Genomic DNA, 20,979 nt, shown 5'->3' on the forward strand with positions numbered 1-20,979 from the left:
GGTCAAGCGATTCTCGTGCCTCAGCCGTCTGAGTAGCTGGGACTACAGGCATGTGACACCACGCCTGGCTAATTTTTGTATTATTAGTAGAAATGGGGTTTTCCCATGTTGGCCAGGCTGGTCCCAAACTCCTGATCTCAGGTCATCCGCCCGCATCGGCCTCCCAAAATGCTGGATTACAGGTGTGAGCCACCGTGCCTGACCATTTTTTAAATTATTTTTAAATTTTTATTTTAATTGACAAATGATAATTGTATATATTTATGGGGTACAATGTGATGTTATGAGATATATACATGCACACACGAGATGATTAAATAAATCTAACTATTAATAATAGGTCATTTTATGTGTTAAGTATATTCACAGGATAAAGTCATTGAAAAGTGCCTCTTGGGTCAAGGATAAGCACTTACAAGACTGACAGATCTTGCCAAATTACCTTTAATAGAGTCGTACCAATGTATAATACCGTAAGTTAGATTGTCAAAACTTTTAGATTTTTGAAAATTTGACAAACATATTCATATTACTGCCCATGTTTCTATTGGGTTGTTGATTTTTAAAATCTTATTTATTTCTAGTGGTGCTTTGTATATAAGGGATATTAGTACTTTGTGACATGAGTTGAAAATACTTTTCCCAGTTTGTCATTTGTCTTTTAACTTTGATATGGTGATTTTGTTTCTTTGCCACACAGACATTTTTTATTTTAACATAATTGAATTTATCATTTTTTTAATGGCTTATATATTTTAAGTCACATTTACAAGGACCTTCCAAGGTTATAAAGACATTTTCTCATAGTTTTCCTCTAGTAATTTTAATTTGGTTTTTCACATTTAAATATATGATGTGTTTGTAATTTTGTGTATAGTGTATAGATCCAGTTTTATTCCAGATGGCTACCTAGTTACAGCCTGCCTAGAACTAGGCTAACTTGTTACAACTAGTTCAATACCATATATTGAATAGTCAGTCTCTCTTTTCCCTAGTGATTTGCAATGTCACCTTTATTGTATACAAATTCCTGCGTGTATCTGGGTTTATATCAGAACATTTTCATCTGTTCTATTGATCTGTATGTCCATTTATGGATCAGTCTCACATTGTTTTAACTACTGAGGCTTTATAATGTGTTTTAATACTTGATAGGGCTAACCATTCCACATTCTCCCTCACACATATACATTTGAGAAATCTCTTGCCAAATTTGAAAGGGAAAAAAATGGTATTTTTTACTGGAATTGTGTTAAAATGTTAAATTAACTTAGGGAGATATGACATTTTAACAATTTTTATTTTTCCTACCCAGGTATGTCTTTCTATTTATTCAAAGCTTGTTTGGGTTCCTTGGTTTTATTTTAAAGTTCTCTGCATATAGGGCATACACATTTCTTGTTAAATTTGTTCCCAAGTATTTTATTTTTTCTATTGCTACTTTAAATAAGGTCCTTCATCCTTATATCCTCCAGTAGGTTATTATTTGCACATATAAGATTGATCGGTTTCTGTATATTAATTTTCCACCTTTATACTTTACTGAATTGTCTTATTGTTCATAATAATTTTTCAGTTGAGTCTCTTGGGTTTAAAATCAGAGTCACATCATCTACAAATAGTGAAAATATTTTTCTTACTTTCCTATTTTTATACTTGAAGTTTTATAACGCCAAGTCATGATTGCTAGTACCTTCAGTAAAATTTTACATAGTAATTATGATAGTGAGCACCCCGTCTATTCCTGACTTTATTGGGGCTACCTCTAGACTTTCCCCATCAAGCAGAATGCTGGCTAGATGTGTTGTATCATGTTAAAGAAGTATGCATCTGTTTCTATTTTATTGAGTGCTTTTTACCAAGTTGTTGAAATCATGAGCATTTTAATAAACACCAACAAGAATAAAGCTACTCTTCTGATCTTTCTGTCTTCCCACCATCTGATCTCTTATTGTTGTTTCCCACTGGCTGGCCCTAATCAGAATCCAGAAAGGAAGGGAGTCCATAAGGGGTCAGCTTCCCAGAGCATAGAGCAGGATAGAGAAGGGTAGAGAGTAGATCTGGAAGTATAGACAGGGTATAGCTGTCGGCTATATATAGAAGCCAGTAGCAGACAACTAAACAGCTCTGTCTTTATTAGTTGAAAACAAAACATTATGGGTGGCAAAAGCAATTTTCCTGAAGCTGGTAGCATTACCTTTGTTCATTGAAAAAAGTGAAAGAAAAGTGTGGGGTCTTAGTCTTAGGTATTTTATATTTATTTATTTATTTATTTATTTATTTATTTATTTATTTATTTATTTTTGAGACAGAGTCTCACTCTGTCGCCCAGGCTAGAGTACAGTGGTGCGATCTTGGCTCACTGCAACCTCTACCTCCCAGATTCAGTCAATTCTCATGCCTCAGCCTCCCAAGTAGCTAGGACTACAGATGAGCACCACCACGCCCGGCTACTTTTTTTATTTTTTGGTAGAGATAGTGTTTCACCATGTTGGCCAGGCTGGTCTCGAACTCCTGGCCTCGAGTGATTCTGCCCACCTCGGCCTCCCAAAGTGCTGGGATTACAGGCGTTAGCCACCGTGCACAGCCAGTGTTAGGTATTTATATATGGAAAGCTAGTTGTACTAACCTTTTCTAGATCAAATATATTGCATTTCCTGGTCTTAAACTCACATTCAGGATTGAGCTTTTTGAATGTAATTTCCCCTACATCTACTACCTTATTTTTAAAATCTTGCACTCCTTCCTTAGGCCTAAAAATAGTGTGCTAGTGTGGTGGATATTAGGTCAATTGTCAGCACCAGAACTAGACACTTTATGTTCTTGGAAGGATCTAGCAGAACACACCCACTTTACTGGCACCTTGGCCAGTCTCTGGGCATGTTCCATTCAGGCCTGCCTTGGATGCCCCCAGGCATCAGCAGGGCTGGCTTTGGGGGCAGCAGTTTCACCTGACTATATTGTGCGATGCCCTCCCTGAAGGGCTGGTTGCCTTCTGCCAGAATTTGGAAACTTCCGAACTCCACAGCAATCCTGCCCGTCTACTGCACAGGCTGCATATTTAGGAGGCATCACAGGTCACAGTTAGAACTGCCAGGTAAAATAGAGGACGCCCCGTTAAATTTGAATTTCAGATAAGAAATAATTTTGGGTATATGTATATCCCAAATGTTGCATGGAACATATTTATACCAAAAAATTATTTGTTGTTTATGTGAAATTCAAATCCAACTGGGCATCCTGTATTTTTCTTTGTTAAAAAGAGAGCTCATCACAGAGCTCTTCCCAGAATAATCCTCCACTATGCTTCCCGCCACTACCTGCCCTCCCAGCTCCACAGTTCCTTCATAAGAACTACATTTATTAAAGTGTAAAGATAGCCCCGGCAGGATATTAACTATAAAGGTCAAAGTTAAGATTCACTTGTGAGGGCTGCACCTCTAACTTTAACCCGCATCATCAGGGATTCATTTACCAGATCAGTAAACTTGTTATTTGGGCACTAAGGACATTTTAGTGATGGTTGAGAGCAAGGGTGGACCATGAAAAGTTTAGATTCTCGTAGATGTGTGTAGAGGTAGGGCTGGAAGTGGAGGTGGGTTTGGGGGTATGTTAAAGTAGTGCATGCAGGAAAGAGAATATTAAAGAGAACTTACATTGACAATTTTGCCTGGCTGGGATTCTTGTGTTATTCCTTCCTTGCCTCCTGATTTCCTTCCTTTTTTTTTTTGAGATGGAGTCTCTCACTGTGTCACCCAGGCTGGAGTGTGGTTGCATGATCTCAGCTCACTGCAACCTCCGACTCCCTGGTTCAAGCTATTCTCCTGCCTCAGCCTCCCGAGTAGCTGGGATTACAGGCATGCGCCACCACGCCCAGCTAATTTTTGTATTTTTAGTAGAGACAGGGTTTCACCATGTTGGCCAGGATGGTCTTGATCTCCTGACCTCGTGATCTGCCCGCCTCAGCCTCCCAAAGTGCTGGGATTACAGGCGTGAGCCACCATGCCCGGCATCCTTCCCTTCTTTAGTTTACACACATAGGCCCCAGGTACAGGGCATGAGCTAGAGCTGGATCCCAGCTGAATGCAAAGCAGAAGGTGCTATATTGGAAACAACTGCCAAGCAACCAAGGACTGGGGACAAAATAGCCTGGGAGGAGAAGTAAAACCAGGAAAAAGTTTAAAATTAGGTGCCTGACATTTAAGGGAAAAAGTCCAAAGTTAATCAAGGATGACCGCTTATTGCAAGATTCAAAACCTCTAAATGACAAAACTTCTAAAAAAGGAAATGATGATAGCACGGGGAACCCTGCTGATCCATCTCCCTGCCCAAATACTTCTCCATTCCCAACATCTGTGCAGCCATGTGCAGCAGAGACAAACAGCAGCAGCACTCCACCCCCAAGCTTTGAGAACCACAGAGCTGTGGCTGACACAGTGGTCCTATCTCTGTGAAGTACACAAACCATACCACAGCCTTATTTTCTGAGACCATCTCTATGTAACCAGCTTCCCTAAATGCTGTGGCCCAAGAGGCTAACACTTTGGTCAGTCATGGGGCAATATGGCTGCTCCCACATGGCATCCAAGTCCATGCTTAGAGACTGAAGGGGAGCCAGCCTTGGTAAACCAGGTTTGTGGTCATTTCCCCACCTGGCATTTTTGAGCTGTACCAAGCAGCCTAGGGGTTCTTACTGCAAGGGCACGCTCAAACCTGACTTGTCCAGACAAGCAGAAGAGTTTTGGGCTCCCAGTCGAGCACGGTGGTCAGTCTGTTCCAGTTTGTCTGGGACTTTCCAGGTTTGAACACTGAAAGTTCTACAGCCAGGAAATCTCTCAGTCCCAGGCAAACTGGGATGGTTGGTCACCCTGAAGTCAAGACACCTAGGCTTTGGCACCTAAACATCAGTTTCCTCATCTGTAAAATGCTGGGACTGGCCAGTACAGCTTCTAATGTTACTGCCACATCTAATAGTCCATGATTCACTCTCATGCTCCTGACCTTACCCATCTGCAGCCCAAGTCCCAAACAAACTTCACTTGATCCAAGATCGAGTTCATGTAACCTGATAAGCTAATCATTAGTGTGTTAACAGGAGAGGATTATAGGGTTCACAGTTGAATTTTAACAATGGCTCGGGTGGAAGGCATGTGGGTAGCTGAGTCGTTCTAATGGTGGGAAGTTCAGCTGGGGAGATGGAGGGTATGGCTCTGTGCCATCTGAGAGAAAGATATTTTTAGGCAGGCAGGTTTTGAGGCAGCCAGCCTGAGAGAGCTGGTTTGATGGGCTGCTTTTAGCTGCACAGCAGGAACAGGCCACAGGCAGGGCAGTCTTGTCTGACTTGAGCCAACTTTCACACTATGACCTGAATAAAATCAGCAGTTGAAGCCACAGACTGGAGAAGAAAGGATGTAGTCTACTGATAGCAATATATATGTATATAATGCATTTGCTTTGAGCCTGGGTCTGTCATCTATAATACAGATATGTAGCTATGATCCTGGGTAGTTGAGAGTTCAGACCCTGGGTTCACCACCTACCAACTCTGTGATATTGGGCAAGTTGTAGACTGCATAATATGCATTTGCTGATATTTAACCTTTTTGATCTACACAAACAGGAATTCCACGTGGTTCAGCCTAATAGCTTACTCTCCTTTTTCCTTGGTTTCCTCATGTGTGAAACGCAGATAGCAACCAAACTTTTCAGGACACTGTGAGGACTAAATGAGAGGGACACATAAGGTGGTCGGAACAGTCCTAGTCTCACAGTCCATGTCAGTGATGTCAGCCACCACCATCCTACTGGTGAAGAGGCAGGCATACAGGGCCATTAGACTCCATCAGCTGAACCTAGGGTATCCCAGACTCTCCCTGTCTTCCTGAGACATGGAACATGGATGAACCAAAGTGAATTGGTCACCTTAGCTGAACTGTAGAACTTCATTCTAATCCCAGGGTGAGGAAAGGGGAGTAGGTTCATACCACAGGTTTTTCAGGTCATTCCAAGACTGAATGTTTGTTTCTCCTCCCAATACAATGAGGTCCTAAGTATAAAAAAGAGCGTTTTATCATGAGGTTTTGCTCTAACACCATGGAGCCCTTTCTTTAGCCTTACATCTGTCTGTAGCGCCCACACATGGCCATCTTCTTCAACTTAACTATATACACACACATATGCATACACTGTGAAGCACATAAGGAACACATGAGACAGCCTCATCATTATCAGATTACAAAAAAGTTACACTGAATTTCTTCTCTCAATAATTAACAGGAAGCAATTCAAAAAGAGGAAACAAAACATATGCTGTGGCATTATCATTATAATTAAATCACATTTATTAACTGAAGCAAATTCACTTGAGCTTTTTATAGGATTCTAGGAAATAGATTCCTTACATATAATGAGGAGGTGCATCTTTAGGTCTTTTCGTATTTTTCTTCCCTGTAACAGTCCTATGTTTGGTCTTTTCTCGTCAGGTTCATTCCCTTGACACTAACAGAGAACACTGTAATTCTAAAGTAAAATGATAGCTGGGGAACCATGGATTCCAAGGCCAGCACCTCCCCATTGTGTGGATCCCACAGATATGATGTCAGAAATCTAAAAAGAAAGAAAAGAAAAAAACCTTGAACCTGGCTTGGTTTAAACTCTCTTTAAGCAGCCCTCTTTCACTCAAACGTGAGAAAGTTCAGCTTTCAACATGTATTAACAAAAGATGTTTACAACAGAATACCTGGTTGTGCCTAATAATGGCTTTGCTCTTTGAATTAATTTTTTCCTGGTGACAAAGGCTGAGCTTTTGAACTTCTGGGTAAGGCTAGGCTGGGCATTTTTGCTTGGCTTGGTTCTCTTAAATGGTTTGAAAAGGGTTGGTCTGGCACCTGGTATTTTGTGGCCAGTAATTACACTACAGTTGTTACTCTGCATTACCGAAACTTCATTTTTTGACCAAAAGCCAACTGTATTCTTTAAACAAACATCTTTTGAAAGCCGAATGTGCTTTGAAATGATTTTAAAATCCATTTAATGAATAGGATTACTATTGAATTTCACAAATACAAATCAGAATTTTTTTTGATGCTTCATATTTTTTTCCCCCTGCCCTCCCATCCCACCCTTGGTGATGGTTGTACCCATTTGAGCATTTCTGAGCACATGATAAGTCAGAATTTTTTAAAACGATGTTTTGCTTTAGCATGGTGTCTCTCTAGTACAAGCCATATGTGACCTTTCCACTTAAGCCATCTTAATGTTTCCTTTCCTTTCATCAGTGTGGATGTACAATGACATGCCCCTTCTATTTCCACCCCCAGGGAACAGATTTACTCTAGGGTGTGAGTTGATAACTGAGGCAGGGTGACTGATAAAGACTTAAATAGCCAGAGAAAGGAAAAATCTTTTCTACATCTGGAAGACTAGTAATCTACGGCCAGGCTTTCACAGCTGTGGGGCTTCTGAGCCCAGATCCTAATTCTTTTTTTTTTAATTGGATTAACTAGCTCATTATCACCCAATTCTTAACTGAAAGCTTGATCACCGAGACAGCAGGATCAAGCCATGGGGATTGAGGTGGGTGGGTTGGGATGGTACATTGAAAGACCAATCAGGCAGGAGAGGCCCTCACCTGCGAGTTCCCAAATATATTGTAAGAACTCCTATCAATGCTTTGTTCCCTCATTGTTAGTTTCAGAACAATGACACACAGATACTCACCTCACAAGGACCTGATAAAGTTAAATGTGATACACATGTAATCGAGAAATTTTTTTTTTCTTAGTATTCCCCTACCCCTTCCTCCCTGCCTCCGTGCGCTGGGCAGCAGGCCCTTGTCCTATTGCCTCAAGGTAGAGAAATAATGTGACAAGATAAACAGCAAAACAACAACACAACTTCTGTAAGTTGTGTTTTGTGTTATAAAAAAATCTCAGAGGACTAGAGAGGATTTGGAATAAAGCCAAAGTATTTGGAAGAAAATGGTTTGAGGACAGAGGAGCTTCCCTGGAAGACTAGAAACACATCCCTCCACTGGTGGGAAGAAGGATGGATGAAAAGTGACAGGGCAAAGGCCTGGGTAGGGTAGGTCCTTTCCTACTCCTCTACCTCTGTGTCTCAGGGAGGCAGCAAGTTGGGGAGAAGAATGACTGTATGTTATAAGCCTACAGAACTTCCCAGACCCTGGAGTGGCCCCAAAATAGCAGGGAGATGCTGGGCACAAATGGGCCATGTAAACAGGAAGGAGGCACAGGTGCATCAGTATCGGTAAAGGAAGGCCAGAAGGAACTGTGGACATCTGGGTTGGTGCCTCCTCAAACAGCTGACATGAGGAACAAATGGATTTCCCAATACCTTGGCCCAACCTAACCACCCTCCCCTCCACCAAACCTTCATCCCACCCCAAATGTAAACATATCTTTAAAGGTAGAGAAATACCAAAATGATGAAATTCATTGCTGACACCTTCCAACATATAAATTAGGTAGATTCATAAAAGAATAAAGATGTATTTCTTGCATACTTGAGTTTGTACACTGAGGGCTGGGCATCCAGTTTGAGCTTCTGGGGAAGACAATGTGGCACAGCAGAGAGATCACTAACCTCAGAGTGAAAGAAGCAAAGCTCTGTCACTTAGCAATGCAAACTAAAAATAAATCCCAAGGCCCCCACTGACTAAATGGACCCCCTTGTGGCCAAGAGGACCCCAGAAAAAAATTTAAAGACTTAGTTCCCAGCTATGATGGGAGGTCAGACATGCCTAATTATACTCCCCTTCTCTTTTATGGTTTAGACACAACAACTGAGCAGCATTAATGTTCCAATAGAGATCACATGACTCACAGAACAGATTCTTTGTGGCAATAAGATACCGAATTATAAACAGGACCTAAGGCCATGCCAGGTGAGGGGAAGTCATGTACTCCTACACCTAAGGAAGAAACTATGCTCTAACTGCCACAAGGATTTTCTTTTTCTCCAGCAGCTAAACAAGCACTGGCCTAAAGATAAGCAATATTTAAACAATTGCAAATCATCCTGCTCATAGACTCTGCCCAACTGAACCTCCGTTCCACCAGCCATAACTACAGCTTTCATTGGATGAGAGACTAATTTTAGTAACTTTTTCCTGATAAGACCACCAACCATGGACTGGTTCTGACTAGTTTACAGAGATTGTGTACTTGTGAGCTTTTGTGTCCTGAAATGACCTTTTGATGTGTAGGGCCTAACTGTAATACATTGAAATGTTAAGTCTCCATCCCAAAGTGAACATGGGTCATGTGTTACACGTATGTTTGTTCAATACGCATGTGTCAGGACCACCCTCATGAATATTCATAGCTCCTCCTGTAACCTGTTGAATATGTATATTTAGTCAACCTGTTCAGCATAAAGCTCCATCCCAACCCCTCTGCCTTCAAAATGCTTGTCTCTGGGCTTCTGCTGAAGGCTGAGCTTCCCAGCCTGTGAGATAGCCACCTTGAAGGCTATAACCCTTTATAAGAAATAAAGTCTCCCCTATCTTTGTCTAAATTTATAAATTGTGTTTTTAAGTTAACAGTACTATGTAACTTTGGACAAGCCATGTAACTGCTCTGGGCCTCAGGGTTTCCATCCATAAAGTGGGTGATAAAACTTCTGACCACTCCTAGTCCTGTTGTGAGGAATGGGATGCTGCATGTCGATGTCACAAAACACAGTAGGACTCAGCAAGGCAGTCTGCATAGTATCAAATGCTAAGTATGATCAGAATAAAAATATAGATAATAATTCCAACATGTAGAAACTTGTAGCAAAGACTGGCTAGATACTTGTCAATTTCATTTTCTTTTCCTGGCATACAAGAAGACCTTTCCCAGGCTTCCCTTGCAGTTAGGATGGGGCCATATGATTGGGTTCTGGCTAACGGGATTTGGCAGAGGTGACAGCAGTGCTTGCAGACCTACCACAGATCCTGCAGTATGGTCTTATACATACTCTCTTCTCCCTCTCTGGCAACTGTTGAGGCCAAATGCTGAAGATGATGGCATTTTAAGATGAAAGGAGCCTGAACCTCCAAGTCACCACTTAGAGATGTTGTGCCAAGGAGAGTCCCTGCACTGGCTTCTGATGCATAATATAAACTTCTATTTGAGGGTTTAATGCAGCCTATGTAGCCTATCCTAACACTGTGCTATAATAAGAAAAATAGAATATGTTATTATGACAGAATATATACATTCATGTATGTATCCATATAAATACATACGAGATGTCTTGAGGCATAAAGAAGTGGCTCAGTCAATACCTTTCCTTCCATATTATGAAGAATGTAAAAGTTCAATTTGTGCTGTTCTTGGGGAAAGATGTCACAGGCATAGATTGTGATGACATTCAAGTCTGTGTCTGGCTTGCTCAGTGGAAGCACAGTTACCTAGAAAGCTGGGGAAATCTTCCGCTTGGAGTTGACAGACACCCAGGCCCTCGGCTCTACTTCATCACAGCTGCTGAGGTTTTACTTTGCATGATCTGCTGCACCAGTTTCAGCTGGGAGACAGCCCTCTTCTCCCTTATGTTAAACTCTCCATGGACATTCAGTATTCTAACAGGAAGAACCCAGGAGATGCTCTTGGATCCAGGCAATAAGAGAAACCTGTTCTGTAGGGAACACATCTGTTAAAAAAATATCTCAAAGCAGTAGGTTTTGCATATTTGATTATTCCTATGTCTATTCCCTAAACAGTTCAAATATGCACACATTTTCTGCCTAATTTCTTCTAAAGCCATCAGAACAGTTGATGCCATTGACCGTACTCAGAGACTGAAACCTCAGTGCAGCCCTGGAGGCTGCCCAAGTGCAGATAGCAGGACAGTGGTGTTTTCCTCAAAAACTACACTCTCTTTGTCCAAGGCTGGCAAAACAGTCTAGTTATGTTTGAGCTCTTGGGCTTCAAATTACCTGTGCTGCATGCTTTGTCACCACCCCTCTCTGGATAAGGCTTTATTCTAATTCCTTTAAACCAGTAGGAAGGATCCCTAGGGAGGGTTGTGTACCTCATTCCTCAATTTAACAAAGACTACCCTCCTTTGGACCAGTGGCTGGCTGCAATCCATGGCAGAGAATCCTGCCCAGTGGGCTTGCAAACTCTGGCCATTGATTATACAGGGCAAATGAGGAGTCATGAATACAACGGGAGATCTGGACTGGTGAGGTGACTCACGCCTAGAATTCCAACACTTTGGCAGGCTGAGGTAGGAGGACTGCTTGAGCACAGGAGTTCTAGACCAGCCTGGGCAATACAGGGGGACCCTTCTATGTCCCAGGGAGGAGACTTGGAAATATTTGGCCACCAGCTTTAATGACCACTATACCTACTTTTCCTTTCCTGCCTCCATCTGTTTGTTTGTTTGTTTGTTTGTTTGTTTTGAAACAGAGTCTTGCTCGGTTGCCCAGGCTGGAGTGCAGTGGCATGATCTCGGCTCACTGAAACCTATGCCTCCCAGGTTCAAGTGATTCTTCTGCCTCAGCCTCCCCAGTAGCTGGGATTACAGGGGCACGCTACAATGCCCAGCTAATTTTTGTATTTTGGGAGAGACAAGTTTTCACCATGTTGGGTAGGCTGGTCTCAAACTCCTGACCTCAAGTGATCTGCCCACCTCAGCCTCCCAAAGTGCTGGGATTACAGGCATGAGCCACTGTGCCTGGCCTCCATCTGGGTTTATAGTCTCTTTCTGGTGACATTCAGCTCTAGCACCTGATCCTAGCACATTTATTGTCAATGGACTTTCATGCCAAGACTTTCACGCCAAGAACAGCATTGGTAGTAAGTTGGACACTGGACGCCAAAGACAGAATCAGCCTCTTCATCAGTGATATCCACTCATTTATTGATTAATTAACAGATTAATTTATTAGACAAATGCTGACTGAAACTCTGTTATACTGGAGATGTGCTATGCGATATGATACGACCTTCAGTACAAAATATATAAGCCCAGGAAGGAGTGAGCTGATAATATTAAGCTTTTACTATGCCATTTATAGATCTCATTTCCTCTATTAAATTATTCTCTAGGCAACTTGATATTTTCTCTCCTGCATCTTCTCAATACTCACTAAAGACTGAATTTATTGGCTTAAAGTAAGAAACATGAAGCTATCAAAACTAACGAGCTCACACCTGCTTAGCCAAGGAGCATTTTTCACCCATGCCTCTCGGTTTAGGTGCAGGGTTTGGGGAAGGGGAAAAGACTTAAAACTGGGAAGTTGTGATGTCCTCACATAGATGGCTAGTCCCTGCAGCTTGTCTTTATGCCGCAAGTGTGACATTAGCCATTCCCAATGAAAGTGGCTGCTTCAGAAGGTGCAGGTTGCAGTGGTCTCCATTTATGTGGGGAGCTTTACAAAACCCATGACCAGGCTACATCCAAACCAATTAAATCAGAATCCTGGGTTGGGGTGAGACTCAGGCATCGGTGTGTTTTAAATGTTTGGCAGGTGAAGCCATTAGCCTAGGACTATGGTTCTCAAACTTTAACATGTATCAGAATTACTTGAAGGGCTCATTAAAACACAGATGGGCCAGGCATGGTAGCTCACATTGGTAATCCCAGCACTTTGGGAGGCTGAGGCAGGAGGATTGCTTGAGGACGGGAGTTGGAGATCAGCCTGGGCAACATAGCAAGACCCTGTCTCTACAAAAAATAAAAAAAATCAGCCAAGTGTGGTGGCACATGCCTGTAGTCCCAACTACTTGGGAGGCCAGGGTGGTAGGATCTCTTGAGGCCAGGAGTTCAAGGCCCTCCTTCAAAAAACAAAACTGAAACCAAACATAAAACCACACGGATGGCTGGTCCCATCCCCAGAGTTTGTGATTCAGCAGGTCTGGAGTAGGGTCTGAGAATCTGCATTTCTAACAACTTCCTATCGGATAATGATGCTGCTGGCCTGGGCACCACATTTTGAGAAGCACTGGTCTAGGAGACCCTTGGCTACCTTAAAAACTGAATGGAGTGGGGATGGAACAGAGTAGGGGAGGCCTATTTCAGCCTTTGATTACCACTGGAGGATCTGTTTTGGTTGCACTCTTGGCTCAGATCTACTTGATAGTAATCTGCAAAATGTAGATATAATAAAACTACTTTATACATAGTTGTGAGGGTTAAGTGAAATGAGGCACGGAAGTGGCCACAATGTTAACCTGCAGGAGTCGTCGTCGTCGTACTTCAGGAACTCAGACTGAATCAGGTTTCCCTAGAAACCCAAAGTGAACGGGAACCTTTGAGGAGGGTCTGAAACCTCCATACCACCAATGAGTTTTTTCTTACTTCCTCTCTCCTCTCTCTCTCTCTCTTTTTTTTTTTTTTTTAAGACAGAGTCTCACTCTGTTACCCAGGCTGGAGTACAGTAGCACAATCTCGGCTCACTGAAACCTCCATCACCCAGGCTCAAGCGATTCTCCTGCCTCAGCCTCCTGAATAGCTGGGATTACAGGTGCACGCCAGCACACCCAGCTAATTTTTGTATTTTTAGTAGAGACGTGGTTTCACTATGTTGGCCAGGCTAGTCTCAAACTCCAGACCTCAAAGGATCCACCCACCTCAGCCTCCCAAAGTGCTGGGATTGCAGGCGTGAGCCACCGCACCTGGCTATTTTGCAATATTTTAAAAAATACATCTGTCAGTAGTGAGCCAGGTTAAAAAATAAAAAATACACAGTTTTGCAATGTTCCTTTCACTTCAGAATATATCTTGAGGATAGTTTCACATGAATGCATATAAATCTGCATTATTCTTTTTCTTTTCTTTCTTTCTTTCTTTTTTTTTTTTTTCAAGACAGCGTCTTGCTCTGTCACCCAGGCTGGAGTGCGGTGGCATGATCTCGGCTCACTACAACCTCCACCTCCCTGGTTCAAGCAATTCTCCTGCCTCAGCCTCCCAAGTAGCTGGTACTACAGGCACACACCACCATGCCTGGCTAATTTTTTGTATTTTTAGTAGAGACGGGGTTTCGCCATGTTGCCTAGGCTGGTCTCAAACTCCGACCTCAGATGATCCACCCGCCTCGGCCTCTCAAAGTGCTGGGATTACAGGTGTGAGCCACCGCGCCCAGCCTGCATTATTATTTTTCATGAGTCTGCATCACCCTGTTGCAACAATATAGCATAAACTATTTAACTAGTTTCCTATAGGTGGATGTTTACCTTTTTTTCTTTTGTCATTATAAGCAATTCAAACAGCAAGTCAAACAGATTTGTTACATAAATTCATTAAAGTGAAACTGTTGGATCACAGATTATGTCCAATTCTCATTTTGGCCCAAACTGCCAAACTCCCTGGAAATTTCCAAGAGGTAGTATTATATAATAGCAAGGGTTCTGCTGCCAGACTGCTGGGGTTTGGCTACTGGCTTAGCCACTTACTAGTTGTGTAACCTGGGGTAAATTACTCTAAAATGCTGTACCTCAGTTTCTTCATCCATAAAATGGGGGAGAATAGCAGCTGTTTCCTCACAGGGTTATTATGAGGTTTAAATGAGAGAATACATGTGAAACAGTATAACACCCGACACAAAGCAATTTCTGGGTAACTCTGACACAAAACAGAAAATCAAAAGTCAAAACAAGACAAGTAGAATCCCTAAGACAATGGGGAATGACCCAGATTGACCCATCTTGGTTTGGGTCCCTGCTTCCGTGTAACACTAATGGTTCCAAATGACTCCACACTGGGGCTATGCGTTTAGGCTGCACTGACGAGGCTTGCGTAGGTACAGGGCATGGTATGCCTAATGGTCTGGCCATTTCACTAGGGACAACATGGCTTCCCCGAGGGTCAGGCCCTTGTCTTTGCTTGCCTGGCATAATAGCTAATACAGAGTTAAGTGTGGGGTTTCAACACTAGAGCCTCCAAATGAGTGATGTGCCCAGAGTGAGATTTAATGCTGACAATGGGTATAGGAGGCTTACTTGCAGAAACCAATGCTGGAAGAATTGACTTGCCTAAGATCACACAAAAGGAAAAGATGGAGGTGGCATTAGTATAGAAGAAAGCATTCTCTTTCCATTGTACAACACTGTGTCCAGCTACCTCTCTGTAAGTGACTAAAGGAATGGAGTTGGCCATTTAAAGAAATGATGATAATGACAATGATGTTGACTATGACAACAGCTGCCTAACTAACGTCTATTGAACACAATGGGCCAGGCACTGTTAAGTGCCTAAGCATTTTATATGGATTATTTTACTTAATTCTCCTGACCATATGGTTGAATGTTTATTACTGGTAGTTACTGTTTGAGTGTCAGGTGCTCTTCTAAGCACTTTACACATTCCGACTCATTTCATTTTCACAACAATTCCATGAGGTAGGTACTAATATTACCTCTGTTTTAAATGAGCTGAGGGAAAGAGAGATTAGCTAACTTACAAAAATCTAGTGGGTAGAGGATTCGCACTTTTAATCCAGACATTCTGGCTATTCTTGTTCTTTTAGACTAAAGATGCAGGAGGTTGAATTAATAATACTCCTCAGTCTATAGGACCCTCTCTTCATCAGTCTCTTCGCGGCCTCTCTCTTGTTCTATTTATCCCTATCTATTGATTATCTATCTATCCATCTATCTATCTATCTATCTATCTATCTATCTATCTATCTATCTATCTACCTATGTACCTATCTATCCATCCATCCATTTTATGTTTCTCCTCTTATTCTCCTCCCCCTCCCCAGAAGTGACCATTCACCGTACTCAATTAAATGTGCATCTTTTTGTTTGCGTAAGTTGTACAACCTGTGTTGCCGCACTATGCAAGTCTTCTGTGGCTATAGCCTGCTCTAAAATGCTTGAACTATTCTACTACAAAAGTTAACTCATACGCTGCACACTGCTCTCTCTCTGGTGATGAGCATAAGCCAGTAAGTGAGTCTGAGAACATGGAGATCGTATAGTCTTGGTTCAATTTCCAACAAACAGATTTGAGTTAATATAGTTACAACAGATCTTGAAAGTTCAGCAAGATAAAAGGATAAGCTAGAGACCAATGCAAGTCCAAGGGTTGATTGGGGGTCTGGCTTCCCTAATCTTCATTAGCTCCCCTAATCCCAGATTGCCCTAAGTAATAACAAACCATGTAAACATGATGAGCTTGCCATAAAGCACAGCTTAAGACAAGTCCCCAAGCTTCTCACTTCCAACCAGATTAGCACCCCAAGCCTCTGGAGAGGACTGAATCCATCTACACTGGGACTTTAGTAAAGCATTTAACTCACATATCCAAGTAAAGTCCTGATGGTTAAAAAGTGGTGTTCTAGGCTGAGTGCAGTGGCTCATACCTATAATCCCAGCACTTTGGGAGGTCCAGGCTAGAGAATTGCTTGAGCCCAGGAGTTTGAGACCAGCCTGGAAAACCTAGTGAGACCCTATCTCCACACAAATCAAAAAAAATCTGGGCATAGTGCAGTGTGCCTGTAGTCCCAGCCAATCAGGAGACTGAGCCCAGGATGTTAGCACTACAGTGAGCTATGATCATGCCACTGCACTCTAGCCAGGACAACAAAGGGAGACCCTATCTCAAAACAAACAAACAAACAAAAAAAAGTTCTAAAACTGGAGGCACAATTAAATCTGCATGAACCAATATAGTTATCCTAAACTTGGATCAATTTGAGACCAAAGCCACCTCCACCATTCCTGAGTGTTGAGAATTCCACCCTGTACTCCCTGCCACTCTGACCAGCCCTTAGTCCCTCCTTCTCCCCCTACAACACTCAGCTCTTTTCCCTGCCATCAGGCCTGTTGCAGGCCGAATTTTGTGCCCTCGGTGAAATATGTTGAAGTCCTAGCCCTCAGTACCTCAGAATGTGAGCTTATTGGGGGAAATAGTGTCATTGTAGATGTAACTAATTAAGATGAGGTCGTACTAGAGAAGTAGAGTGGGCCCTTAATCCGACAAGACTAATGTCCACGTGAAGAGGGCCATGCGAAGATGCAGAAATATAGTGAGAACATCATGTGAAGATGGAGACAGAGATGTGAGTGATGCATCTACCAGACAAGGAATACCAGCAATTGCCAGCCACCATCAGAAGCTGGCAAAGAGGCATGAAACAGATTCTCGTTTGGAGACCTCAGAAAAAACCAATCCCGCCAATCCCTTAGTCTTGGACTTCTAGCTTCTAGAACTGTGAGAGTATACATTTCTGTTGTTTGAAGCTGCCTGGTGGTACATTTTTATGGCAGCCTAGGAAGGGCTGCAAAAGGCTGGACAGCCATTTCTGAGCCTGGGCTCCATGGGGAGATATTTAGCAAAGGCTTTGACCAGCATGCTGGTTTCATCATCCCTGGCCCATGAGCCAGTCTTGCCATTCCCAACTCTGAATAGGACACCATCTAATTTCCCTGCTCCTGGACCTAGGCTGTCAAGGTAATAGCAAAACTAGATGAATTGATTATGTTGCAAAGTCATTGTCTCCAATCATAACTTGCCCCTTTCTGAGCCTGAGCAATCTTTCATCACATTGAGTAAGTATCATAGAGATTCTCAACTAGTGGGGAGAGAAGGGCTCATGGTTTGAAATAAAAACTTTGCCTCATTGCTTTACTTCATTTAAAATTTATTTCGAATTTCTAAAAACATCAGAGGAGGATAGGTAATTTTTCTTTTTTGCAGAGTAGTGTAAAGGTGGATCCATATTCCCCTTTGCTTGAAATTAGCACAAATGTGCATAGGTGGTGGAGTTGTGGTACAAATGAATAAAGCAGCCTGCCTTTCTAACCACCACTATACAAGACACTCTTATGGTTTACTAGATTGGAAGCTCCTGAATGACAAAAACCCTTCTATGTTCCCTCTGTGCATCTTCCCAACTCCCTAATGCCATTCATCGCACTTTAAAGACATTCAGTAAAAAGAGGCACAGACGGCCAGGCGCGGTGGCTCACGTCTGTAATCCTAGCACTTTGGGAGGCCAAGGCGGGCGGATCATGAGGTCAGGAGATCGAGACTATCCTGGCTAACATGGTGAAACCCCGTCTCTACTAAAAATACAAAAAATTAGCCAGGCATGGTGGCGGGCACCTGCAGTCCCAGCTACTCGGGAAGCCGAGGCAGGAGAATGGCGTGAACCCAGGAGGCGGAGCTTGCAGTGAGCCGAGATCGCGCCACTTCACTCCAGCCTGGGCGATACAGCAAGACTCCGTCTCAAAAAAAAAAAAAAAAAAAAAAAAAAAGGCAGACTTGGGCAGAGTTTCCTATTCTCTCAGCAGTAGGTGGATAAATTAGTGAATTAGTGACTATTATACGGTGTTTGATGCAAATACTGCAGTTTAATTTCCTCACTGCTCCCTTTCCCCTCTTTTCCTCTTTTGTCCCTTTTTTGCCCTCATCTTGTAGAGAAGGAAGGGCACAGGGGCCTCTTTCTACACTAAGGAAATCTCAGAGGAGTTATCCCAGGTCCATAGAGACTTCCTGAGTAGCATTCAAGCTGCAGTTCTCTTCAGCTGGCAACTGTTCTACAGTTTGCAACCTCAGGTCATTCCAAAGAACGAACCTCTTGAAATAAACACAGAGGAATGGGGCCTTTTATTATCTCCAGATGGGATTATGCGGCCTTGGAAGCTGTTGAAATAATTCTTCTGTGCCTGAATCAAACTTTTGTTATCTTCCAAAAGGAAAGAAAGAGAGGAGTGGTAAATTGTGTTAACTGAAAGCCAACTCGGGTTAAATTCTGCTGATAGGTCCCCTTCCCCCACTAAAACCCAGGTTTTTAAATTTGCTTTTTATTTATTTTTGCATCCCTTTTTCCCTTTTACAATAAGATATTAAGCTGGGTTGGAATGCACACACATACACACAAACACAAAAGGACAAAATTGTAAAACTGTTGTTTTTGTGTTATCCAAGATTTAGATGTTGTTTTTTTAAAACGGGGATGAAATCTGAAAGTGGAAATACATGTTTTTTAGGGTATTACTAGAAAAGAAAGTATGATAAAGCGTGTCTGTAATACTTTTATTTTTACTCTGGTGGTAGTGGCGAGCTGAGAAGTTTCTACATACATGGAGTCCAATAAACATCTATTGAACAAACACCATAAATATGTACAATTTTGGGCTACATAATTTTAAAATTGATGGTGCCACCTATTGGTGATGATATAAAGTGTAAAATGATCACTTACATAGTAAGTTATTTCATGTTTTCCAATCATGTTACTTATTCCCACAGAGATTCTGTGAGGAGCTGGAAGGCAAGCTTGGTTCATGCAGACATGAGGCACTAATGTTTTCAACTGGGTTGCCCTCCACTGGATGCCTATTAAATGCTCAGCACTTTGGAGTATACCAGAGAAGTAAAGACATGGCCCCTGCCTTCAAGGAGCATTTTATCCAGTTGGTAAGAGACCTACCTACCAATATAACAAAATAATAAATAGCCTTGGGAGGATGAGGCTGGGAGGATCCATTGAGGCCAGGAGTTGAAGGCTGCAGTGCACTATGATCGCGCCCTATGCATAGACACTCCAACCTGGGCAACATAATAAGACCTTGTCTCTATAAAATAAAGAAATAAAACAAAATAATAAATAGCTTGATATTAAAATGTATAATGCTCCTTCTATATATATATGGCTATATTTTATATAGTATATGGTAATCATACTTTCTAAATCCTCAGCGCAGTGTCAGGACTCAGGACATGTTACTCCAAAGTATGGCACCTCACTTGGCTGAGTACTTTACTTATTTATTTACTTACTTATTTTTTTTTTTATTTATTGAGAGGGAATCTCACTCTGTCGCCCAGGCTGGAGTGCAATAGTGCGATCTCGGCTCACTGCAACCTCTGCCTCCTGAGTTCAAGCGATTCTCCTGCCTCAGCCTCCCAAGTAGCTGAGATTACAGGTACCCGCCTCCATGCCTGGCTAATTTTTATGTTTTAGTAGACAGGGTTTCACCATATTGGTCAGGCTGATTTCAAACTCCTGACCTCAAGTGATCTTCCCGCCTCAGCCTCTCAAAGTAGTGAGATTACAGGTGTGAGATACCATGATCGGCCCTTGGCTGAGTACTTTAAACTGAAGGACTCTGGAAGGACCGCGGAATAAAGTGTTCTCTGACCCTCTTCTGCTCTCCTGTCTCTTCTCTCTTTTTCTTCTCTAAAACAAGGATAGAAATCAGAATTTCTCTATGCCAAGACAGGTCCTAGAAACTAGGACCACTCTTCTGCAAAGCAAGCCATAAAACCTCTGGGTCATTCTTTCCCTTTTATCCTGGAGACTCTCATTCCAGAGGGGTCCTACCCATACTCAGGAGGAAGGAATGCTACATAAAGAGACCCAGAAGAACCTAAACAGAAAGGCAGGCCTTGCTGGGTTTCCTCCTCGGTCTATTACAGTAAGATCATACTCTCTTGTCCAGTCACATTTCTACATGGCTGTCCATTCTTCATCGAGCCTCAGCATAAAAACACAGTTTTCCTTGCATCTTTGGGTATTCATTTCTTTTTTGGGGGGAGGGGGGCTATTCATTTCTAAAGGCTCCCATTTCATGTAAAACTTTGGTTAAATAAATTTGTTATGCTTTTCTCTTGTTAATCTGTCTTTTGTTATAGGAGTGTCAACTGTAACGCTTATGATGGATGAAGAAAGGTACTACACTTTTCTGCTCCTATAGCAGGAAAAAGTCTGTTTTGCTCATGACTTACTCTAGGCCTAGTACACCACAGTTCCTGGCACTCAGTAGGCAATTGATAGAATAGTTGAATTAAGTTGGGTCTCACGGTTAGATATATGTGGCTTATAGAATATTTTATTTTATTTTATTTTATTTTATTTTATTTTATTTTATTTTATTTTATTTTATTTTTTGAGACAGAGTCTCATTCTGTCGCCCAGGCTGGAGTGCAGTGGCGCGATCTTGGCTCACTGCAATCTCTGCCTCCTGGGTTTGAGCGGTTCTCCTGCCTCAGCCTCCCTAGTAGCTGGGACTACAGGCG

At 42.2% G+C, this 20,979-nt stretch overlaps 1 protein-coding gene and 1 non-coding gene across 2 annotated transcripts in view; both read right to left on the reverse strand.

The window, feature by feature from the left end:
• Positions 1-6,305: 6,305 nt before the first annotated feature.
• LOC115933760 (uncharacterized) overlaps positions 6,306-20,979 on the reverse strand; it is a 109,139-nt gene continuing 94,465 nt past the window's right edge. The window contains exons 8-9 of the transcript XR_010129631.1: positions 10,415-10,638; positions 6,306-6,606 (exon numbers count right to left, since the gene is read on the reverse strand). This is a non-coding gene — a transcript (uncharacterized protein). The remainder of the gene's footprint in view (positions 6,607-10,414; positions 10,639-20,979) is intronic.
• LOC134756373 (putative uncharacterized protein FLJ44553) lies at positions 7,827-8,554 on the reverse strand. Its single transcript, XM_063695018.1, has one exon. It carries the CDS (start codon positions 8,471-8,473, stop codon positions 7,931-7,933), a length of 543 nt encoding a protein of 180 aa, XP_063551088.1. The 5' UTR covers positions 8,474-8,554; the 3' UTR covers positions 7,827-7,930.

The sequence above is a fragment of the Gorilla gorilla genome, chromosome 11, assembly GCF_029281585.2.
Source record: "Gorilla gorilla gorilla isolate KB3781 chromosome 11, NHGRI_mGorGor1-v2.1_pri, whole genome shotgun sequence".
Lineage (NCBI taxonomy): Eukaryota > Metazoa > Chordata > Mammalia > Primates > Hominidae > Gorilla > Gorilla gorilla.